We start from the raw sequence: 21,572 nt of genomic DNA on the forward strand, positions 1-21,572 counted from the left end.
AGCACTCGTGGTCAAGGCCACACGCGACCAGCGTGATGTTGTGTGGCCTCCCTAAACATACTTAGACCCCGCTCAGGGCTTCATTGAATGCAGCTGTCAGACTGATCACTGATACAAAAAGAACTGGTCACATCTCTCCAGCACTCTACAAAGCAAGAATACAACTAAAGATTGCCTCTCTGATGCACAAAGCCCTCCACTTCAAAGCCCCTGGTTACCTGGCTCAAAAACTAGAACTATCAGGTGGGGGCAGACCATCAAGAAGTCCAAATTCTCAATTACTGAAACCTCAGATCTTTCGCAAAAAGAGAACAAGCCTTCAAGCATTCTCTGGCTAGGCACCAAAGATCTGGAACTCACTCCCTCCGGAAATCCACAGAATTCCCTACACGGCTGCTTTAAAAAATGAAGTAAAACACTCCTGGCCTAGTAACTGTAATACCCAGTATTGTCTACCATACCATACCAAGTAATGTTTGTGCTCATCCTAGTACATTTTTATTAGTTCACTATGTTATCCTCTCTTACTCAGGGCCGGACTGGCTACCGGGCGTTTTGGCATGCTGCCGATTTGGGGGCTGATTTCGTTGATGGGGATCTGCGTGTGCTGAACGAAATTCGTTTTGCTTTATTTATTTCAAAGCGCACGCAGGTCTCCATTTACAAAATTAGGCCCCACAGCAGTGACATCAGCCTCGAGCTCGGCAGCATGCCAAAACGCCCGGTAGGCAGTCCGGCCCTGCTCTTACTTCCTTTACAATGTTCTCCTTTTACCTTGTTCTCATCTTCCATTATTGTGAAGCGCTCTGATGCCCTTCGGGGTCTTGTTCGCGCTATACAAAACAATTTAAATAAATAAATAAAATAGTAGGTACAATTCAGTGGTAAGTAGGTAGTACAATAGATTAGGCATGGTAGATATGTTAGATATGGTATTTTAGGTATCGAAAGTAAGATATTTTATAAATATATGTTTATTTTTTTTCAACAAATAGTACATACTCCTCCCACCTTAAAATATAAACTATAGGATTCCTGGGTTCATGGCAGTCGAGTGTCTGGGTGGTCTGTTAATTCCTCTAATATTGTAGCCCACTCTTCCAAATCTTCTGGGTCATCTTCTCTAGTAAACTTCTTTGGAGTTTCTCCAGCTACTGCTCTCTATATCATGTGTATGGGCGAGCAAGCAATTAGTTAAAGTGTTTGGAGGCTGCAGCTGTGCATATTTCTCCAAAAAGGTAAGGGGCACGACTCTTTCCCTCATGAGTTCATATCCCAAGAAAAGGACAGTTAGAAATGCTATATTAGGGGGCTTATTTACAAGCCCCTTGTGCCCCCAGTACGTCACTATTTCCTGCACAGTTCCACAAAAATCCTCCATCAGTCTGATCCTGTTCAACATCTACATGGCCCCGCTCACATCCATCATCAGAGCTCATGGACTCAACTTCACATTAAATGCAGATGACACCCAACTCGTCATCTCACTATCCAACGAACCCAACAGCACCAAACTCAACTTTCAAGACAGAATGGAAGCCGTCGCCAGATGGATGAGGAACAGCTGCTTTCCACTCAACACGGACAAAACCGTGGTACACATCATGGGCCCAAACCTGGAACGGCACCTGGTGGCCCCAGTCCTCGGAGGCCCCCACGGACCATGCACGCACCATGCACGCAACTTCAGAATCATCCTGGGTGCGAACTCAAAACGGACCGCCAGATCAACGCCATCACCTCCTCCTACTGGGCCACATCAGCCAACACCTACAGACCCTACACTGGCTCCCCATTGAAAAGAGAATCACATTCAAACATCTCACCCAAGCACACAAGGCCCTTCACAACACCGGACCCACCAACCTGAAACACCACCTCGTGCTCAACGCCCCCCCCCAGGGTTCTCTCTACTCGGCCCAGCTCTCCCTCACAATGGTACCTCAGATCAAGAAAAGCAGAACAGGAGGGCACTCCTTCTCCCTCCTCGCTTCCAAGGCATGGAACTCCCTCCCTCTCCACCTCTGACAGACTGCATCGCTCTCAAAGTTCCTAAAGGACCTCAAGACCTGGCTCATCGGTGGAACTCAGTGAACATCCAGGATCTGCGGAACACCCCACTTACCCTCAACGCCTTGAGACCCGTTCCGAGTGAGTAGCTTGGGCTCTAAAAACTCCTGATTGATTGGTCAATTGACACTATATGGGCAGCAAACAGTCCTTGACTGTTTTTATATCCCGTAGCTAGTCATGCAAAGTGACGCTGAAAGCCAAGGACAAACAATGGAATTCTTTTATTTATTAAAATCATAAAAGGGTGGAACATACCACCATGTGGTAGACAACGTCATCTAAAAGTGAAACATACCCCTATGTGCTGGGTAGCATTTCACAAATGTACATGATGAGTGAAATCAGAAAGACAGTTTGAAAAGGTAGAACATGCCCCCGTGTCATGGGCGAAATTACGCAGGTGTACGTGCTAAATAAAAAACAGGAAAACTGTTTTAAAAAGGGTAAGGATAGCTTTGCATGAGAAGATTGATGCCAACGAATGACTGTTATGACAAAAATTTAGCATGTGTTAAAACTTGTGCTGTGTGAGCGTGTCTGTCCCCTCTATCTAATTCAATCAATCAATCAGAACATTTGTAAAGCGCACTACTTACCCGTGAGGGTCTAAAGGCTCTTGGGTGAGGGAATGCTGCTACTGCTCGAATAGCCAGGTCTTGAGATGTCTTCTGAAGGTTAGCAGGTTATGGGTCTGCCGTAGGAGGATGGGGATGGTGTTCCAGGTCTTGGCGGCAAGGTGGGAGAATGATCTGCCGCCGGAGGTTGCTCTTCCGACGCGGGGGACAGTGGCCAGGGCGAGGTCGGCGGAGCGGAGCTAGTGGTTGGTCGAGCCTCCTGCATAGAGGGCATTTCTGTAGTCCAACCTGCTGCTGACAAGGGCCTGGGTGACCGTTCTTCTTGTTTCGGTGGGGATCCACCTGTAGCTCTTGCGGAGCATGTGGAGGGTGTTGAAGCAGGAGGACGAGCCAGCGTTGACCTGCTTTGTCATGGAGAGAGTAGAGTTGAGGATGAACCCTAGGTTACATGCGTGGTCAGTGGGTGTTGGAGCTGTTTCTAGTACGGTCGGCCACCAGGAGTCGTCCCAGGCCGAGGGGGTGGAGCCGAGGATGAGGACTTCTGTCTTGTCCAAGTTTAGCTTCAGTCGGCTGTTCTTCATTGACCCGGTGACGGCTTTAATTTCTCTGTCGAGGTTGGTTTTAGAGATGAGGGGGTCCTTGGTGAGGGACAGGATCTGCTGGGTGTCGTCAGCGTAGGAGATGATGTTGAGGTCATGTAGTCGGGCGATGTGGGCGAGTGGTGCCATGTAGATGTTGAACAGTGTTCGACTGAAAGATGAGCCCTGGGATATGCCACAGATGATCTTGGGGGCTTCGTAGTCCAACCTGCTGCTGACAAGGGCCTGGGTGACCGTTCTTCTTGTTTCGGTGGGAATCCACCTGTTGCTCTTGTGGAGCATGTGGAGGGTGTTGAAGCAGGAGGACGAGCCAGCGTTGACCTGCTTTGTCATGGAGAGAGTAGAGTCGAGGATGAACCCTAGGTTACATGCGTGGTCAGTGGGTGTTGGAGCTGTTCCTAGTACGGTCGGCCACCAGGAGTCGTCCCAGGCTGAGGGGGTGGAGCCGAGGATGAGGACTTCTGTCTTGTCCAAGTTTAGCTTCAGTCGGCTGTTCTTCATTGACCCGGCGACGGCTTTAATTTCTCCGTCGAGGTTGGTTTTAGAGATGAGGGGGTCCTTGGTGAGGGGCAGGATCTGCTGGGTGTCGTCAGCGTAGGAGATGATGTTGAGGTCATGTAGTCGGGCGACGTGGGCGAGTGGTGCCATGTAGATGTTGAACAGTGTTGGACCGAAGGATGAGCCCTGGGGTATGCCACAGATGATCTCGGTGGCTTCGGAGCGGAAAGGGGGGAGGCAGACGCTCTGGGTTCTGCCGGAAAGGAAGGAGGTAGTACAGTCCAGAGCCTTGTCTTGGATCCCAGCATCATAGTTCCGTGTCCGTAGGGTGCGGTGGCAGACAGTGTCGAAGGTGGCTGACAGATCCTGGAGGATGAGGGCCCCAGTTTCTCGGTTGTCTAGCAGGGCCCTGATATTGTTGGTGGCGGCGATGAGGGCAGTTTTGTTGCTGTGGTTGCTGCGGAACCCGGACTGGGATGGGTCCAGGATGCTGTTCTCCTCGAGGTAGCGGGTCAGTTGTTTGTTGACGGTCTTCTCGATGACCTTCGCTGGGAACGGTAGCAGGGAGATGGGCCGGAAGTTCTTGAGGTCCTTGGGGTCAGCCTTGGGTTTTTTGAGTAAGGAGTTGATCTCGGCATGCTTCCAACTCTCCGGGAAGGTCGCTGTCTCGAAGGAAATGTTGATGGCTTTCCGGAGATGGGGTGCAATGGTGGTGCTGGCTTTGTTGAAGATGTGGTGTGGGCATGAGTCTGACGGAGATCCGTCTCAAATAAAGTGCTTAAAGTGACATAGAATGAAAGGAAAGAGGGAGGAAAGGAAACTGCAAATAGCGTCAAGAAAGGTCTGGGGCCGGCTGCAATATGTCCATGTTTCCCAGTTCCTGTTTTACTGCAGCCTTCTTTTCGAGCTCTTGCACTGCGAATGTCAGAAATGTAATTGTTTTGCAGGAAAGTTGGATCGAAGAGCCGCTGAGGCATTTTATCCCAGCCGCTCTACAGGTCCTTACTTGTGCTTCTCTTCGCAATGGCCTTTGAAGGATCATCCTTAAATTGTGTAGGGCCAGGCAGGTACATAATAGATGTAATAGCGACTCTTCTCCCTTATCACAGAGGCGACAATCCAGAGATGGCCAAGCACGTAGCCAATTTGGGGCAAGGTCTTTGGTCGGGAACAACCCCAATCTCAGTATACTTAGTTTCCTCTTATAGTGATCTCTGAAGCATTCTTGTAAGTAGGGTTGTTGTTTCAATTGTTTGTACATTGGCATCACCATCCAGGCGTAACTTTTGCCAGCCACTAATGCTTTATCGGTTTGCAATGATACTTGTTTAATAGCTTTGTTAGTAATTTGTTTAAAAGCGAGGTATGACATTGGTGAATGCTAGGCTTCCTCCAGGTTTAGCGAAAGTAGCACTTGCTTAAGAATCTTACAAGTGGAATTATTCTGCCTAGCCTGTTTTTCAACCTCCGCCCAACAGTGAAAAGCTAGCGTGTTGTCTTCAGCTGCCCTCATTTGCCAGTAATATTTGGCCGACACCGTGTCTGACCCGTTCTGGTTTGTTAGTCTATATTCCAGACGTATTTGCGCTTGGGAATATGACGCGGAATTGAAAACATTTTTTGAATAGTCTTCACTGGGCGAGATTTATTATTGCCTGTCGGACCCAGCCAGCATACCTACAATGGTGGCGGTGCCTAGCAAGCACCATCCGCCACATTAGGATACTGCATTCCGCCAACCTTTGAATGGCAGTTCCTCCGCCATTCAAAGGTTGGCACAAATTGACTTTCGGGGCCCGTTGCGCACCCCCCCCTTGTGCAGGGGCAATGCAGCTGTGCACTTGGGGAGGCTCGCATGGTGCCCCCCTACAGTTCCCTGCACCAGGTGGCAGGCACCGCATGGTGCCTGCCATACAGTGCAGGAAAATACACAGTATAAATGTTTGCCATTGCGGCAAGTACTGCAGCCAGCAGCATCCGCCGCAATGGTAAACATGCAAAATGCGACCGCCAATGTGGCAGTCGCATTATAATTGCATGTGTGGGACCCCGCCATATGAACGGGCCGTCCCGATTACCATGACAATGGCGGACGGACTCAAGTCTGTCCGCCATCGTAATCACCCCCTAAGTTTTCAAGGTGTTTTAAAGAAAATGTGATAGAGGAACGGAACAAGAAAGATAGAGTAACATGGTCTGTGGCATAGATGCACGTCATGGGCTTGTCACGGTACTGTGAACTCATTAGCGCTATCTTCACACCAGTGTAAGAAAGTCTGGCAGTGCTCCCAGAACACCAATGCTGCTTGGCTAAAGGGCTTCCCATTTCTGGAGGACACCCTGCATATAGGCACCAGAATAGAAAATGATACTTCCCAAAAATCCACTTAAATCTTAAATTGTTTGGAAATGGTGGTGGCCATTTTGAAGTTATTGAATATACATTTCTTTATGGTTCAGAGAGTCCATGCTAAACAGTCAAGATACTTTGTCGCTGCAGCCAGGACCTTGCATCTAGACTTTATGAAAACCTTGGAGCAAGGTCTGGAGTTGAAGTTGAATACTGACAAGTAGTCTAAGGAATAATTGTACTTTGAAACTCAATTTCATTGGTTAAAGAACATTTCAGAAAAAATACTTTAAGATGTAGAAACTATTTTTTTTGCACTTTCGATATTATGGTATGTAAGGGATTGGAAGGATCCTCATCACATTATATACTGTTAGCATGTTCACAGTGTATTTGTTATATTTAAGGTAGTGGAATATGTTTAGCGAAAGACTATTCATTGATATTAGTGTGAATTACGTAATCCTGGTGAATGTTTATTTATATTGCAGGTTAAGAAATGTATATAAGTGCATAGTAGAACCGGAGAGAATGCAGTCAAACGAAAAGAACTACAGTTTTCACATCAGAAATGAATGTGGGATTTTGACAAGACCTATGTATATATTGGTGCTTCCGTTCAGGAATGCTAGAGTGTCGTGAATACCCTAGAGAGTCTGAGAAATAGAGATATTCTGGAGGTACTTAATTTGCAACAGTTGAGTTAGAGGACTCAATGTACAGATCATATATTAAGGATATCTTTAGCTATCAACTATGGACCAGCAGGCATCAGCAGGCTCAGAGCAGACACCAGCGCCCAGCAGTGGAATGAGTCAGGCTGCTGATATCCAGTGTCTCTGTTACTCCCGCTAGTCCCTTTCGTCTTCCCGAGTCTCCTGCTAACAGACATAATACTATAGTGTGTAATTGAATGTGAATTCCGAGTAGTGTGGAAAAGTACATCCCCCTGTCGGATCTGGAATTTATGTTCATATATTTTGATATGTAGAGAAGAGAGAAAGGGAATGGTGTGAGAGAGAGAGAGAGAGAGAGAGAGAGAGAGAGAGAGAGAGAGAGAGAGAGAGAGAGAGAGAGAGAGAAGAGAGACAGTGAGAGACAGTGTGTCTGGAAGAGTGTTTTATTGCCGGGAGTGAAACAGGCAGGTGCTTTATTTGGGTTTGATAGGAGTCAGACAGGATTAGCTGTTTATGGAAGAAGAACACCCTCTAATGGAGGGTAGATACAGAATAAGGATCATACAAGTTACAGAGGCAATTGTGAAGAGGATCACTGTGAAATAATTAAAAAAAAACTGAATTACATATCATTTAGAAACAGTGAAGTATATGCTGCAAGTCGGAATTTGACTGTCCTGTTTAATCATACATGTTATGGAATGACCTACAAACCAAGTAAAACATAACAGAAATATTTGAATATAACTTTCTAAACTATGTAAGACACCAGGAATGATGCGCAGGCTTTTGGCACTCCAAACAAAAAGAATATTTCCATGAGAATGCCCACCTACACTGAAAAGCTATTTTCTAGCCGTTTTCGGTAATTTGGTAGAACTAGTATGGCTTGCCATGTGTGTTGCCCATAGCAGTATCTCGAAGAGAGACGATACCACTCCGGGCACCTTTGAATTTCCTGGGGTCTCTGTGCCCAGAATTAGCAGGTCCTCAAACACCAGATAATTCCGGGTCCAGAGACACTGCACTCTGCCTTTGAGGCAGAGCTCTCGGTGCTGTTGCACCCTGCCTGGCCCGGATAATCCATACTGCAGCATAGGTGGGTAGAAACAGCTCAATAAAAATCCACTATGCCCTTCTGTTCCTCTCGTCTCCCACACCTCAACTGAAAGAAAAGGTTTCCACATAATTACCACTTGCTCCAAGCAGGTAGTAAACGTGTGCTGTTACGGGACATATTTGCCCCAGAAAGGGAAATCAAGCCGAAATGAACCTGGTATTACTGGTATCCAGACCCTTATATCCACCTAACTACCTTATTGAAGAGCCAGTCTTGTAAGTCGCACTAGACAAAGCTCTAGAAACTCAGGCGATGACTAAGAATATAGTCACATAGATGTTTCTAAAATATTGATTAAAAACACATTGAGGCAAATTGACGCCTGCATAGGTGGGAGGGGCTTTGTTGGTGAGTGTGCAATCACAATACTTTTGAAGCTTACAATATTTCAGAGGCACTGGCTGCTAAGTGTTATTCTTCTTGTTTAATACCAAGAGAGAGGTAGCAGACTCGAGTTTGGCAGACAAGAGAGATCTTTATTTTTGTTCCTCCTCCTCGCTCAGTGTTTCTGTGGTTTGGACTTCTGAGAATATTTATGGATCGAGGCCTTGGGGTAACTGGATCTGCAAATGTATCCACTGGTGTCCTTCGAGAGTTTATTCTGCTTTTCGATTTATCTCCTTTGCCTTTAGTAGAAACATTGCTTGAAGGCATTCTTTTCAGGTTGTTTAAATCGGAGTCATTTGCACTATAAAAAACTTTCCTGATTGAATACTAATTCGTAGCAAGCCTTGAAGGCTCTGCAGGGAGCAGGGCAGGGATACGAATGCTTTTCAAGGGGAAAGAAGTGATGAGCCAGCAGCCTACTTTTCAGGTAGATGTATACTTTCAGGGGCAGATTTACAATTACTGGTGCATCCCTGCATATCGGCAAGGATGCCCCAGTAATTGTGCGCCACAGCTCCGCCACCCTCGATGCGCCGCATTTACAATGCGGCGCACCATGAGGCAAAAACGGCACAGATGCGTGACGCATCTATGCTGTAAAAGCGGCGCATTGCTGGAGTTGCGTCGAAAGCGCAACGCAGCTCCAGCAATGATCAGGGGGCCCTATGTGTACAATGCTGCGTCAATCCTTAAGCCTGCTTGAAGCAGGCGCAGGGTTTTGACACAAGCATGGGCCCAAAAGTGACTGAGTGAAATCTTGTAGATTTCACTCAGCCACTTTTGGGAGGCGTTCCTGTGCCGGAACACCTCCCCCTGCGATGGTACGCCTCTTCTGGTTACAATGTGACGCATCTGGGAGATGCGTCACGTTGTAAATACCCCGCACCATGGTGCATCTTTTGCGCCGCCGCTGCATCACAAAAGTGACGCAACGGCAGCGTAAAAGCGGCGCAAGGGGCTTGTAAATCTGCCGGTCAGTATTTAATATAGATACAGAGAGCTTATGGTAGTTGAATAAGCAAATCATACAGGGGTCTCTGCTAACAAGAAACATGTAAGTGATGGAAGAATTTAACTCGGTTGCAAAGCATTTGTCACTTAACTTGCTGACTCCTGAGAGAAAAACATTGGCCCACAACAGAATGAAATGAGGGATTTGTGGGGAAAAACTTGATTTCATAGATAGAAAAAGATGCCTTGCAGCTTTTGGGGAGAGGATGTAGCCTTACGGCTAGAGCCGTCAACTTCGAAAATGGGGAACCGGGTTCAAGTCTCGGCAGGGATGCTTAACATCTTGTGATTCTAGCAAATCACTTAATCTCCTGGTATCTAACAAAAAATGAATGCGTACATCTGTAACACAACGGTTGCTCAGTAAAGTGCTCTCTTACCTTCGGGTCAAGTTCGCACTATATAAAACTCTGGAAAAGAAATTGTGAAACGGTACAAGTGGTTTCTTAAGTTTACAAGCCAGACCATCAGACAGTCCCTGGACCTGCCCTCCCACCTTATTGCAGTGTCAATACTCAGACAGAAAGAACAATGGATTTTTAGTGTAACCAAGACCAGCTTTTCAGGAACTGGCTGAGCACAAGGCTTCTATTCCGAAGTTACCTGGTGAGGCAGTTAACATGCAACCCAATTCAAACAGTCATGAATTCAGTTAAAGGATGTTTAGATTAATATATTAAAACCGTATGCATTTGGTTAAGGCATAACGTTTTGAAACGCACATAACCAGTGCTAATTAAAAAATATCACTGCAACAAACAAAATGCCCCTGTGCCTGTCAGCATTATGCACTGTCTGCAAAGTGTTCAGAAAACTTGATTTTATTCTCTGTCTCAGTTATCACCCCTCAATGTGATGGCTTTCTTCCTTATTCAAATGTTTGTTCCAAGTGTTTGGTTGACTTGTATGCTCCAACTGATGATATTGCTTACATTTATAATTTCAGAGAAATCCATGTGTTTTCTTGCTCTCTCCCCATGTAATGTAATGATGATACTTGTAATGATGTAATGTAATGATGATACTTGTAAAGCGCACTGTTACCCCATCTCAAGGTGTCCTGGCGCTGAAGACCGCTGGGGAACCCGTCCTGGCTTTCCCTGTGAGATGTTACCTTCTGGGTATCTCCAAGGTGAAACCAGGCATCCCTAGCGTCTGTGGGGGGCCGTAGTAGAGATGAGGCAAGCTTAATGCCCAGAGTTGCAGAGTGTGATCCCTGGTTAGAGTAGGCACCGAGGCGAGAATTATCGAGTCCGTTGACCCTGGTCCACAACCCTGCCGCGTCGGGAATTGGACCCTGGTCCCAGGCCGTTCTCTGCTTCCGGGTCTGCCACCTCTAACCAGTGAGCCACACCACTCTATGTGCTGCTTCCCCCTCATATCCCCAACCCAAGCTCTTAATGTTGCTCCCTTCTCCAGCTTGTCCGTTAATTCCCATGCCCTGCTCTTCCTTTTCCAAATTTCCAAATCATTATCCTACAAGCTCAGTAGTTACTCCCGCCACCCCCTCACAGTTAGGAACCCATTTGCTCACCTCTACTATCCCTCATGCACCACCTATTTAATGCTTCATGCTAGTCGCCGCTTTTGACTTTGTCAATGCAGGATGCTGTTAAAACCCACTGGCATAGTCAAACCTGGTAGTGGCTACTTGCCATTAAAGAAACAAGGAAAAACATTGTTTGCTATCCACCACTACACTGGGGTGCACAGAGGGCATTACCAACGCTAGGCGGCGCCTCTCTGCATCACAGGCCGGATGATGTTGCGCTGGCCGGACACTGTGGAGGGTGAGGCCCCTGAGCTACGCCGTGTGGTGGGAGCAGTGTAACTTCACGCCTAAGGGGGCCCTGCTGCAACAACTGCATCGGGAGGTTCATTAGCGGACTTGGCAGCGACTGCTTTACCCAGGCTTATGGAATGCCACCTGGTTGAGGCTCCTGCTGGCTGAGTCACAGATTTGGAGAGAGTGCAGCGGATGGCACCACCGTGTCAAGGTCAAGGTAAGCAGAAGATGGGGCACGTAGGGGAGGAGGCCCGAGGGTCTATTCACCCAGGCCAAGCACGTGTAGATGACGCACCACCAGTGGCGGCTCATCCGCCATGGTGGAAGAGCGTCACCCCCCTGCTTTCAAGCAGTGCAAGAAAATGAATTATCATCACACGATGACAACTTCCTGATGTGATCGTGTCATGTTTCCATTATGGGTGGTAGGGTGGGTAGGGCTGCTCCACTCATAGAGAAGGACAGGGGCGGAGTGACATGCCCACTCAAGTGCCTAGTGCTGTTTGGTCGGCCCGCTCAGGCTGCCCAAATCAGTCATGCGCACTGTCCTGTTCACAATGCAGGCTGCATTAAAGCCTGCATGGAGACCATGCCCACCCCTCCAGCTCCTTGCTGAACGCCTCGTCCAGGTGCCAATGACCAATCCCAATGGCGCATTGCAGCGTTGTGATTGGCTATGGGGAGGGAGCCTGGCTGCCTACTTCCTGTTCCTGGAAGAAGTCTCAGGAGGGCAGGAGCGAGGAAGACAAGGGACCCGAGCCTCCAGGTAAGATTTCTCTCATTTAAATATTTACAATACCCGCTTACACACACACACCCGCGTTGATGCACCATCCAGTGTTCTTTCTGGTATTTCCCACATCCCAGCTGTCCAGTCCCCCCCGCAGCATTTCTCAATGACATCAGCTGTGCTGCTCTCCGCAGCGGGCATACCACTGTTGTGCCAAAGGTATATATGGAGTTACGACGCATACCATTACATCGCATTCCATTACAATGCATACTAATACTAGTCATGTTACAATAGTAGGGACGGTGTTGGATTTCAGAGATGTAAACATTACTATTCCCAATTCAGTCCGTGCATCCCTAAAACTAACCCTTGCACCCCAAAGCAAACCCTCAACCCAAAAATTCATCTTTCAGCCCCCAAAACACACCCTAAAAATCATATTTGACCCAAATGCTCACCCCAATTTTCATGATTGACCCAAAACACACACCAATTTTTAAATTTTACCCCATAAGACACCCCAATTTTTAAATTTTACCCCATAAGACACCCCATATTTCATCTCCGACACACAAAACCCATACCAACCCTAAAACTTAAAAATACCCCAATTACTGACCTCACAATGCGTTGTAATAGAATGCGATGCAAAGGCACCTGCATTGTTGGAGTTGCGTTGTAAAGGCATTACAATGTAATGCCTGCGTTGTAATGGATGTCTCCCGTGCCAAAGGCAAGCTTTCTGCATCCGTCTGCCCCTGGACAGCGCTTAGCACCAAGGACCCATCCTCTCAAACATTCCACCACTACGGCACCAGCACCCTCCTCGCCATCAACACTGGACCCCACATCGCCTGCCAGGACCAACATCTGCTCCAGACCGGACATCGCCATTGCCATCACTGACTGCTACTAAATCACCCGCCAGGACCACCCCGACCATCCAGGAGCACAAGCACAGTCCGACTGACCACACACTCTAATGACCCAACGGTGTCCATGGACACCTCAACTTCTAGATCCGGACCAACACCAACCCCATCCATCTGCAGGACCCTGGGCCATGGACACCCATCTGCCACACCATCGGAGACCACATTGCCCACCAGGCTCTCCCATCCACAGACGACATCCTACTTGGCAAACTCAAGTTCCACCTGGACAACCCCATTGACCAAAACACCAGCCCCTCCTGGGGAAGCTCCCCAACTCCAGACTCAAGCAGCTAGTCACTGCAGCACACCACATTGCAGGACACACGGTTGAGTATGTCTCCTCAGCCAGCGGGAACTTCAACTACATCCTCACACCGGACTTTCCTGGACCAACCATCATAGTATACATCTCGTCTTCAACATGCCCACCGTACACCACCGCTTTCATCGCCCCCCCCCTCGCAGCTGGATCAAGGCCACGAAGAACGTCTATTCAACTCCCTCAGCACCACCACTCCAACAAAGCTTACAGATAATGACCTCACAGCGTGCAACCGCCACCGATGGATCTCCAACTGCGCTGACACTCTGGCACCCCTCAAGAACGGACCAGGCAAAACTAGCACCACGTTGCACTGTATTTGCAAAGTGATGCAGATAGGCATATGCGTGACCTTGTGAAGCCATGTGCTGCATCATGCCTGCATCAGGTATGATGTACCCAGGGTGTGCGTTCCCACACGACAAGGCCTCATAGGAGTGGCACAGTGAAATCCCTCAGATTTCACTGCAACAATTGTAAGACGGCACTGCGTCAGTACCTTACGCCTGCCTAATGTCAGGCGTAAGGGTGACGCAGTGCTACAGGTATAGGCTGGCCCCATGCATTGCTGGAGTTGTGTCATGCTTGTGACACAACTGCAGCAAGGCGTGACTTTATCACACACAGATACATCAGATTTCCACACGTATCTGTCGTTACTTGTGTAATGGAGAGCTGTCCAGTGAATACTGCGCATCCGTCGTGTCTCAAGAAGGGCGTAGTGAAAAGTGTTTCAACACTGTCTTGTCGCAGTGCTGCAACACTTTTCATGACTGAGGCCCAGGAATGCGCACTATCTTACTGATGGTGTGCATTCCTGCCATGTAATTTTGTCGCAGGGCAGCGCTGCAACATTGCTTTCTGCGCTGTCCAGCACCAAAACCTGTTTGAAAGGGGCCCCCAGTGTTATCTCCATTTTTAAGACCAGCTATTTTCTGGTCTTAGAAAACTGCCTCTACCTGCAGTTAGGGGCAGTTTTTTGGGTTCTCCAAAGTTCAGGAATCCCCTTGTAAATATCGCAAAGTGGGGTTAGCGGCCATTTTTGCACAGGAACGTCTCCCATACATATCAATATCGCTAACAGAAGTGGCGATCTTTAGAATGGACGTTTTCGCCGGAAAACTGCTGCTAATAGAGGTTAGCGACAGCTTGTACATATGGCGAGTGCCACTGAGGCGATGTTAGGCCCTTGTACATAGGCCCCTTTGTGTTTAAAGTGCAGCAAAAGCCTTCGAAATGTTGTGGTTAGTCTACAGCTTGAAAGGGATTTAAATCCACAGAAGTAGAGAATTTGTAAATCTCTCACCAGTTCCTATCTTATTCCTCAACTCGTTTTGTAGGGGTATATTTTTTAATAAAACATATTTACTTCATAATGAATTCTAGCATCAGGTTTGTAAAAGCAATGAACATCATATCTCAAATGTAATTTGACCTGAAACCATAGACCTCATTTGATTTTCCTACTTCAGTTTTGACACTTTTGAGACTTGAGGTATTGTCTGACAGATTCAACTAAAATGGCCTATTGAGATGTATACTTCATCTGTATCATATGTCATATCTAACTTTGATTCAAAGGATAGTCAGCAAGAAGGAAACAGACCTAACCTGGGATTTCTTCATGGACATTTGATAATGAACACTAACTTGATCATTTGGTCCAATGCTTTGAAGAAGTGTGTTTACTGAATTTCGTTGTTTCAACTATCTGTAAGGATGGTGTAGTCATACTGGCCTCATTACCAAGGTGCTCCAAGGAATCCTAAGTAAAACCTGTTTAATTTTGTGCAATGGGACGTTTGGCCACTGTCCTTCCTAAAAGCCAATTTCTGATGGGTTGTGCTTAGTTTTTAGGGCCGTTTGTATTTTTAGCCTTCTCTTGGCAAATTGTCCCTTCCTGCATTCAATCTGTTGCTCACAACAGTTCATATTAGACTTTTTCCTGTCAGATTCTCAACCGATCAGGTCTAGAGACCCACATACTGGGATGTCTTCCACGGCTCCTTTTCATATATACAGCTGCTCCTTCTTTAAGACTGTGAGGAATTCGTGTTTTATAAGGCGTCTTCCTGGCATTTTACTTTTTGAACTTTTTGATTCTCCTCTTCTGATGTGATCTTCGTCCTGCTGACAAGGTGTAGGCCCCATGTGTCCTGTCAAAATATTAAACCCTGGTCCTGTCATTTCAGACCCACAATTGTATAATTGTGATGGCAGAAAAAAATACAGGCACATAAAACGGCAGTTTTATAGAGTGACAATAAAATAATTACTTTACAATTATTAAACGTGTGGAAATGTTTCAAAATATGTAATAATGCTCCATCTGCTGCTTGAACGAACACATGTCATTTCAGACCGACATGATATAATTGTGATAGCAGAAAAAAACACAGGCACACAAAATTATTATTTTTTTACACAGTGAAAATGAAATAATTACTTTACAATCATCAAACCTGCAAAAACGTTTCAAAATATCCGCCTCTTGGATGAACACATTTTAAATTCAGGAAAGGACCAATTGTACATTAATGTATTTGTGGAAATCTTTAACACACTAAACACCAGCTCTTCCTTCATGGCTTATGTGGTGTTCATTATGACAAAGAAAACAATTCTGAGAAAAAACTGTACGTCTGGCATATCAACATTTTGTGTGACTTTGACCTCACTGAAAGTACTAAACTATGCAATAGATATCTCATCGGTGAATTTTACTCTGCCCGAATGTTTCCCTACAGTGCCCCGGGGGAGCCTTTACACCCAACATAAAGACAACAAAGGAGTTCCCAGATGATGTGGTCACCTTCATTAGAAATCACCCCTTGATGTTCAATTCCATCTACCCAATAAATAAAAGACCTTTGCTTATCAGAATTGGCACAGACTACACTTATACAAAGATAGCTGTGGACAGGGTGAATGCAGCTGATGGGCGATACCATGTCTTGTTCCTTGGAACAGGTAAGAAGGAAATATATTTGCATGCACATTTTAACTCATGGTTTTAATATCATTTTATAGTATTCTTACTAAATTGCAATAACTTTACGGTTCGTATCAAGAAACCTGTAGGAAAAGTGTGAACCTCTGGCAAACGTTATTTGAATTATATTACTTCTTTAAAACATTTGTCAGTGTGGATTTCTGCTTTAGTTTAATTTTCAGGTCCAACGTTGTTCTGTGTGCCCTGCTTGAGAGTCTTCAAGCAATATTTTTATATTGTCAGATTTTACTTTTCTCCTAAAGGTAGCACTGCCAGTGCTTCATTTGTGAAATAATGAATTCAATTGCCCAAAGCTCTGCCGAGAGGTTCACGATCAGTCATTGGTCGAAGTGCATTAAAAAATAAAGGGAACTCTGATGCTGTGCACAGTGGGGGCAGGCTGAGTATATGTGCGGGTGTGGTCAAAGGCATGGCTTAAAAAAATATACTGTAACTATTTTCGCTGTTTAACTTTTAGGTATGTACATATAAAGAACGCACAGTTTAAATGTTAAATAAATTCAAGTTAAGGTAACCAGTGGAAAATGCACGATCTTGCATTATGAAACCTGCTGCGGTCTGGTCTGTTGCAAGGATTTCTGCTCATACACAGAACTGTGCACAGAGACCTAGGACATTAGTGAATTGTGGTGTACCAGAAACTCACCTCAGTACATAGAAAACCCCAACCAGCTAGCATCAGTGTCCCATTCGCTATTTGTCTTATATCAAAGTAACCAATGATTAGGCAACCTAGAACATGCGACTTAGAACCATCTCAGGAATGGTGGGAAGTGAGAACACTCTTTTGTTATACTCTCATACCAGTCCACAACAGGAGTAAAGTAGGAGACACGGTAAGGTTTAAATATTTATTTTAACAACGCGATCTTATGTGCAGTATCTTAACCAACATAAGCAGACATATGATTAACAATAATATGGTCAGCATGGTTACAACTCCATAAAATACAAAAGGAGAAATCATAATACAATGATGGTGCAAACAGATCATATAGCGCCTAGTTGTAACACCCTCCCTATATAGGAACTATGTATTATAAACTAAAGAAGGTCTCTTGGGCTTGTTTTGGGGGAATCCATTACCTTTCCGCTCAGTAAGAGTAAATTACATCTGGATCAACAAGGCTCTCTGCATCCCTGGAAAAGGAATCTTCCAAGTGTGTGAAATCATGGCAAGTGTGCTATGATAAAGGCGCCAGAATCTTACTTGGCTCGCAGCTGCCAAAATGTTGTGTCTAGAATGTGTTACACAGACATGCCGATAAACAGGCTCACATGTTATGATAAACTTGACGGCTCAGCACTCACTGTGCAGACTAGGGGTACGATGTATGTCTAGAGATGTCGAAAAACAAACCTTTTCTCATGTGTAGACCTCCACAGCTATGCAGTGTTGTGTGCAAAAGCAGCAAAAGGTAAAATGGCGATTAAACTTCTAATAAGCCATGCTAACATAACATGCATGTAAAAGTAGGCCGTAAACCATACCACAGTAATAGCAGTGTTGCTGTGGGGCCGGGTAAGTGGGGATTTCGAGGGACGGTGCTGAGGGAAAATGAAATAAATAATTAAATATCCCTCTGCATCGTCCCTCTAAATCCCCCCTTATCCGGCCCCACCGCGGCTGTCTGAAACCTCTATTAGTCGATGCACTGCAGATGACTGTGCCTGTAACCAGAGAGCCATGGAATTTAACCCCTTCGATGCTCATGACGAGCTCAGCTCAGCTCGTCATGAGTTACGCCTGCCGTACGCTCATGACGAGCCGAGCTGAGCTCGTCATGATATGCGGGTTTCCGCAAAAGTCAGTGCACAGCGGGAAAACCGCTAGCGCGCATAGTGTTAATCCTGATTGGAGCACTGTAAAATACTTAGGAGAGTAAAACAGGTCCCTGCAGCCCCACAGTGATGTGATGTTTTGCAGAGCATGTCGATTCCCAGCCACAAAAGAAAACACACACACACACACACACATCACCAACACATACATGGATTAGAAACAGAGAGTGGTTATAAATAATATCCCATGAACAATGACAAATGACGAAAATTGTAAACCCAACCAGCTCTGTGAGAATGGTATATTTTCAAAGACTATGGCAAATCCACATTCACTTTAGATACTTATCTAATGTGATGAATCTCAAAGTGTTTTGCTTTTTGTAAACCTCAGTCTAACCCCCGAGAGGATGCTGAATCTTTGTAAAGCAGCTTGAATCCTCTAGGTTCCGTTTTAAGATAACCTCTGTCTCATTTTACTTCTAAAGCTTTAATAAAAAGTGTGGCCTCTGTTTGAAGAGAATTAAAAAACAATGTAATGAATGTAAAATATGCAAATATGACTGCCCTTGCCTATGTATATCAGGGCCGGACTGTTCGTTTAGCTTATCATGCATTTCTCTGATGGTGCTGGAGCCCGTGGGTGGTTTTTCGAAGGACCACAGACACCTCTCTCACCCTGTCTCTGCAGCTCACAGGATTTACAGCAGCAGACACAGCGAGTAAGAGAAAGAGACAGAGAAGAAGAGGAAGAGGAAGAAGAAGAAGAGAGAGAGAGAGAGAGAGAGAGAGAGAGAGAGAGAGAGAGAGAGAGAGAGAGAGAGAGAGACCAGCATTAAGCCTCATTTTTAAATGTGTTAAGGCTGATTTGAAACAAATTAGGTGCATTATATTCAATTTCAATTAACTTTTAATTTCTGTTGTTTTTTAGTTCAGCTCTGAAAGCAAATTAGGGTGTGTTATGAGAAAATATTTTACTCAGCTGAGCCTGTGGTTTGTGTGTAATGGCCTTCTCAGGGATTACATTACGAAGTGTTAAAGTAAACGTTAGTTTTAGGAGAGGGGGCATTCCTTGCTCTGGGTGGTCCCTTCTGTTAGACAAACCAATGCCTGGAGCCAGAACAATGAAGATACATGATCAAACTCGTACCTGGGCACACAGCTGCTCAAGGTCCTTTGTCTAAAAGATGTTCTTAAATGAATGTCCAGTCCTTTCTGTTTTCCATGAAGTTTTCCATGAAACTTCAAATGGAAGACTTCTGTATTTGCATTTACATTTAGCTAACCAAGCCCGATGAAGAGTTGGGGTGCTGACCCATGTATTTCTAGCCACTAAACTACCCATGTAGTTTACTGGCTAGAAATACATTTGATGATGGGTATAGAATGTTGCTAGAGCTGGGGGTCACTTACTTTGAACGCTCTTTGGTCTACTCAAGCTTCTTTTCCTTGGAAAAAAGGACCTTTATATTTGCAAAGAGCCTCTGCCCGTGAAGTGAAGAGGATCTTCCACAAGAGGACTTTCTCTTTGTGCACATGTGTTATTTGTAAAGTGCACAGTTACCAAATGTGTCCTGCTGCTTCAGCATAAGAATAGAGTGGGCTTTACAACATGTTATGAAAGTGTAATAAGTACAGTTTTATGCTGTCAATCTAAAAATGATTTCACATTGGCGGATCCATCGCAGATCTGATTCTTTCAAACTGGTGATGCAGGACTACGAGTACGTTTGGAGAGCTAGTCTAAGCTGCACTGATAGACTCATGAGGCTTACATTTATTGAACAAATACAAAAACAAAATAAAAGGTGTACCGCAATCAAAATGAGATTGCTATATTTAGCAACTGTAATGATTTATCAAACTTTGGAGCTCAACAGATTAAATCAAATAACTTATGGATCAGAGACAGAGTAGCTGTTTCCGTTACATCTGCCTCCACTGACTCTGAATTGGAATGTTTGTGCACCTAGTTTTATTTCAAAAACTGTCTTTTTGGACATGTCTGAGTAATACCATTTTGAGGTGTGGAGGTAGTACTGTGATGGCTGTACTTAATGGTCCATATTCAAAGGCAAAGAGAGTATCAGTCATGTTAAGTTGTAATTCATTTCATTGATGTGAAACGCACAATACTCACCTCATATTAACTGTCACGTTGAAGTAAAGCACTTCCTAAATGATTGATAACTCTTCCCACATAGGTTGCACTATAACCACAATCTCCTATCCAAACAAGCATGCAGGTCTGCCTGTACTGAAAGGTACATTATTGTGCCCTGAGGCTTAGAGTGCCACAATCTCACACTAATGGCAGTTGCATACTATAGAAATTCAGGAAAGCGTAACATATCATGAAATTAGCAAACTTGTGTGGCAATTCTCTTCATACCATATAGCAATGTGGCAAAGTTTATACGTGACCCTTGAAGCATGTAGAGTTCAGAAAACATTATGCTAAAACGTGACAGCACCATCAAATATGGTCAAATTAATATTGGCAATTCAATAATTTAGAATACTTAATGGGTAATAAAAGGTCATTTTGACAATTGTAAAATTATATATTATAACTAATTCGTGGACACCCAAGACAAAATTCTGCCCCAGGCACATTGGAGGTAATTCTTTTCATTTGGAGGACACCTGTGGCAAATTTTGAAGAAATAAAAACCGAGGTCAACTCCCAAGGAGGTTAAGGCTTATTTGTCACACAAACAAATGATTTGAGTGAGTGCTCTCTCGGAGTATTTTTAACAAATTTATGTTGAAATTGTGCTTTAAAATGTGATGTTTGAGCCCACGTTTATTTACATTTTCTCGAGGACAGACCCCAAACCAGAGCCTCTCTGAAAAAGAGTCAGTCTTTGCCTGCTTAAATTTTGGACACGTATTACATCCCAACATTTTGGAAAATCACAGTCTACCACTGCCCAGCACAAAAATCCTGCCTCATACAAAATGCAATCAGTTCATTGGTTCGTTTTAGCACAAATGAAGAGAAGGTGTCAGGCACATTAGTGTAAAAATCTCTACCAGCAGCAATGAGTGTTTATTCTATCACTAATAGCCACTATTGATCGCTACGTATTAATCATTCATGAAGTATTAATCATCCATGAAGGTCAGCGTAAATAATAGTGTGTGTGTGTGTGTGTCTTGCCCATGAAACTGACGAAAAATGTACGAAAAATGTAGGTGAGAAAAAAGAAGTTATAACACAAACATTCCATGTATCACAGTGGGTGACATGCACTTTTGTCAGGAAGGAACTTAGAAATGAATGTGGGTCATAAAGCAAATAAAATGTGAGCCTGAGCAAACACTATGTATATAATACATTTTCAAAGTACAAACCTAGTAAGAGGTAAATAAAGTTCCCGATATCTGTAACAGAAAATCAAACCCAGCTGGTGACCACACAGAATATGAAAACAGTAACCTCAGTAAATGAGAAATGGACACACCTTTTAGTCCATGGGCATCATAAAATGTATAAAACAGAAAAATAAGAAGTCAAAACACATTTGAAACTCCCACAGGCTGTTTCTGTGGTGTTGGTGGAGCTTGAGAAAATAGTAAGCACTGTCTTTTTCATACAGCTTGCATTTGTCTAATCACAAAAAGTGGAAACATGCTATTTTTCATTTTGTAAAGAAGGAGTCCATTTAGCCCTGCCTGTAATTGTTAACTTGGCTAGCAGTTTTCACA

The 21,572-nt window shown here is 44.8% G+C and overlaps 1 protein-coding gene across 1 annotated transcript in view; it reads left to right on the forward strand.

The window, feature by feature from the left end:
- Positions 1-21,572, forward strand: part of SEMA3C (semaphorin 3C) — a 598,500-nt gene that overhangs the window by 434,621 nt on the left and 142,307 nt on the right. The window contains exon 12 of the mRNA XM_086919828.1: positions 15,814-16,036. Coding sequence (XP_086775954.1) covers positions 15,814-16,036 — 223 coding nt within the window. The remainder of the gene's footprint in view (positions 1-15,813; positions 16,037-21,572) is intronic.

This window comes from Lissotriton vulgaris, chromosome 1_1 (assembly GCF_964263255.1).
Source record: "Lissotriton vulgaris chromosome 1_1, aLisVul1.2, whole genome shotgun sequence".
Lineage (NCBI taxonomy): Eukaryota > Metazoa > Chordata > Amphibia > Caudata > Salamandridae > Lissotriton > Lissotriton vulgaris.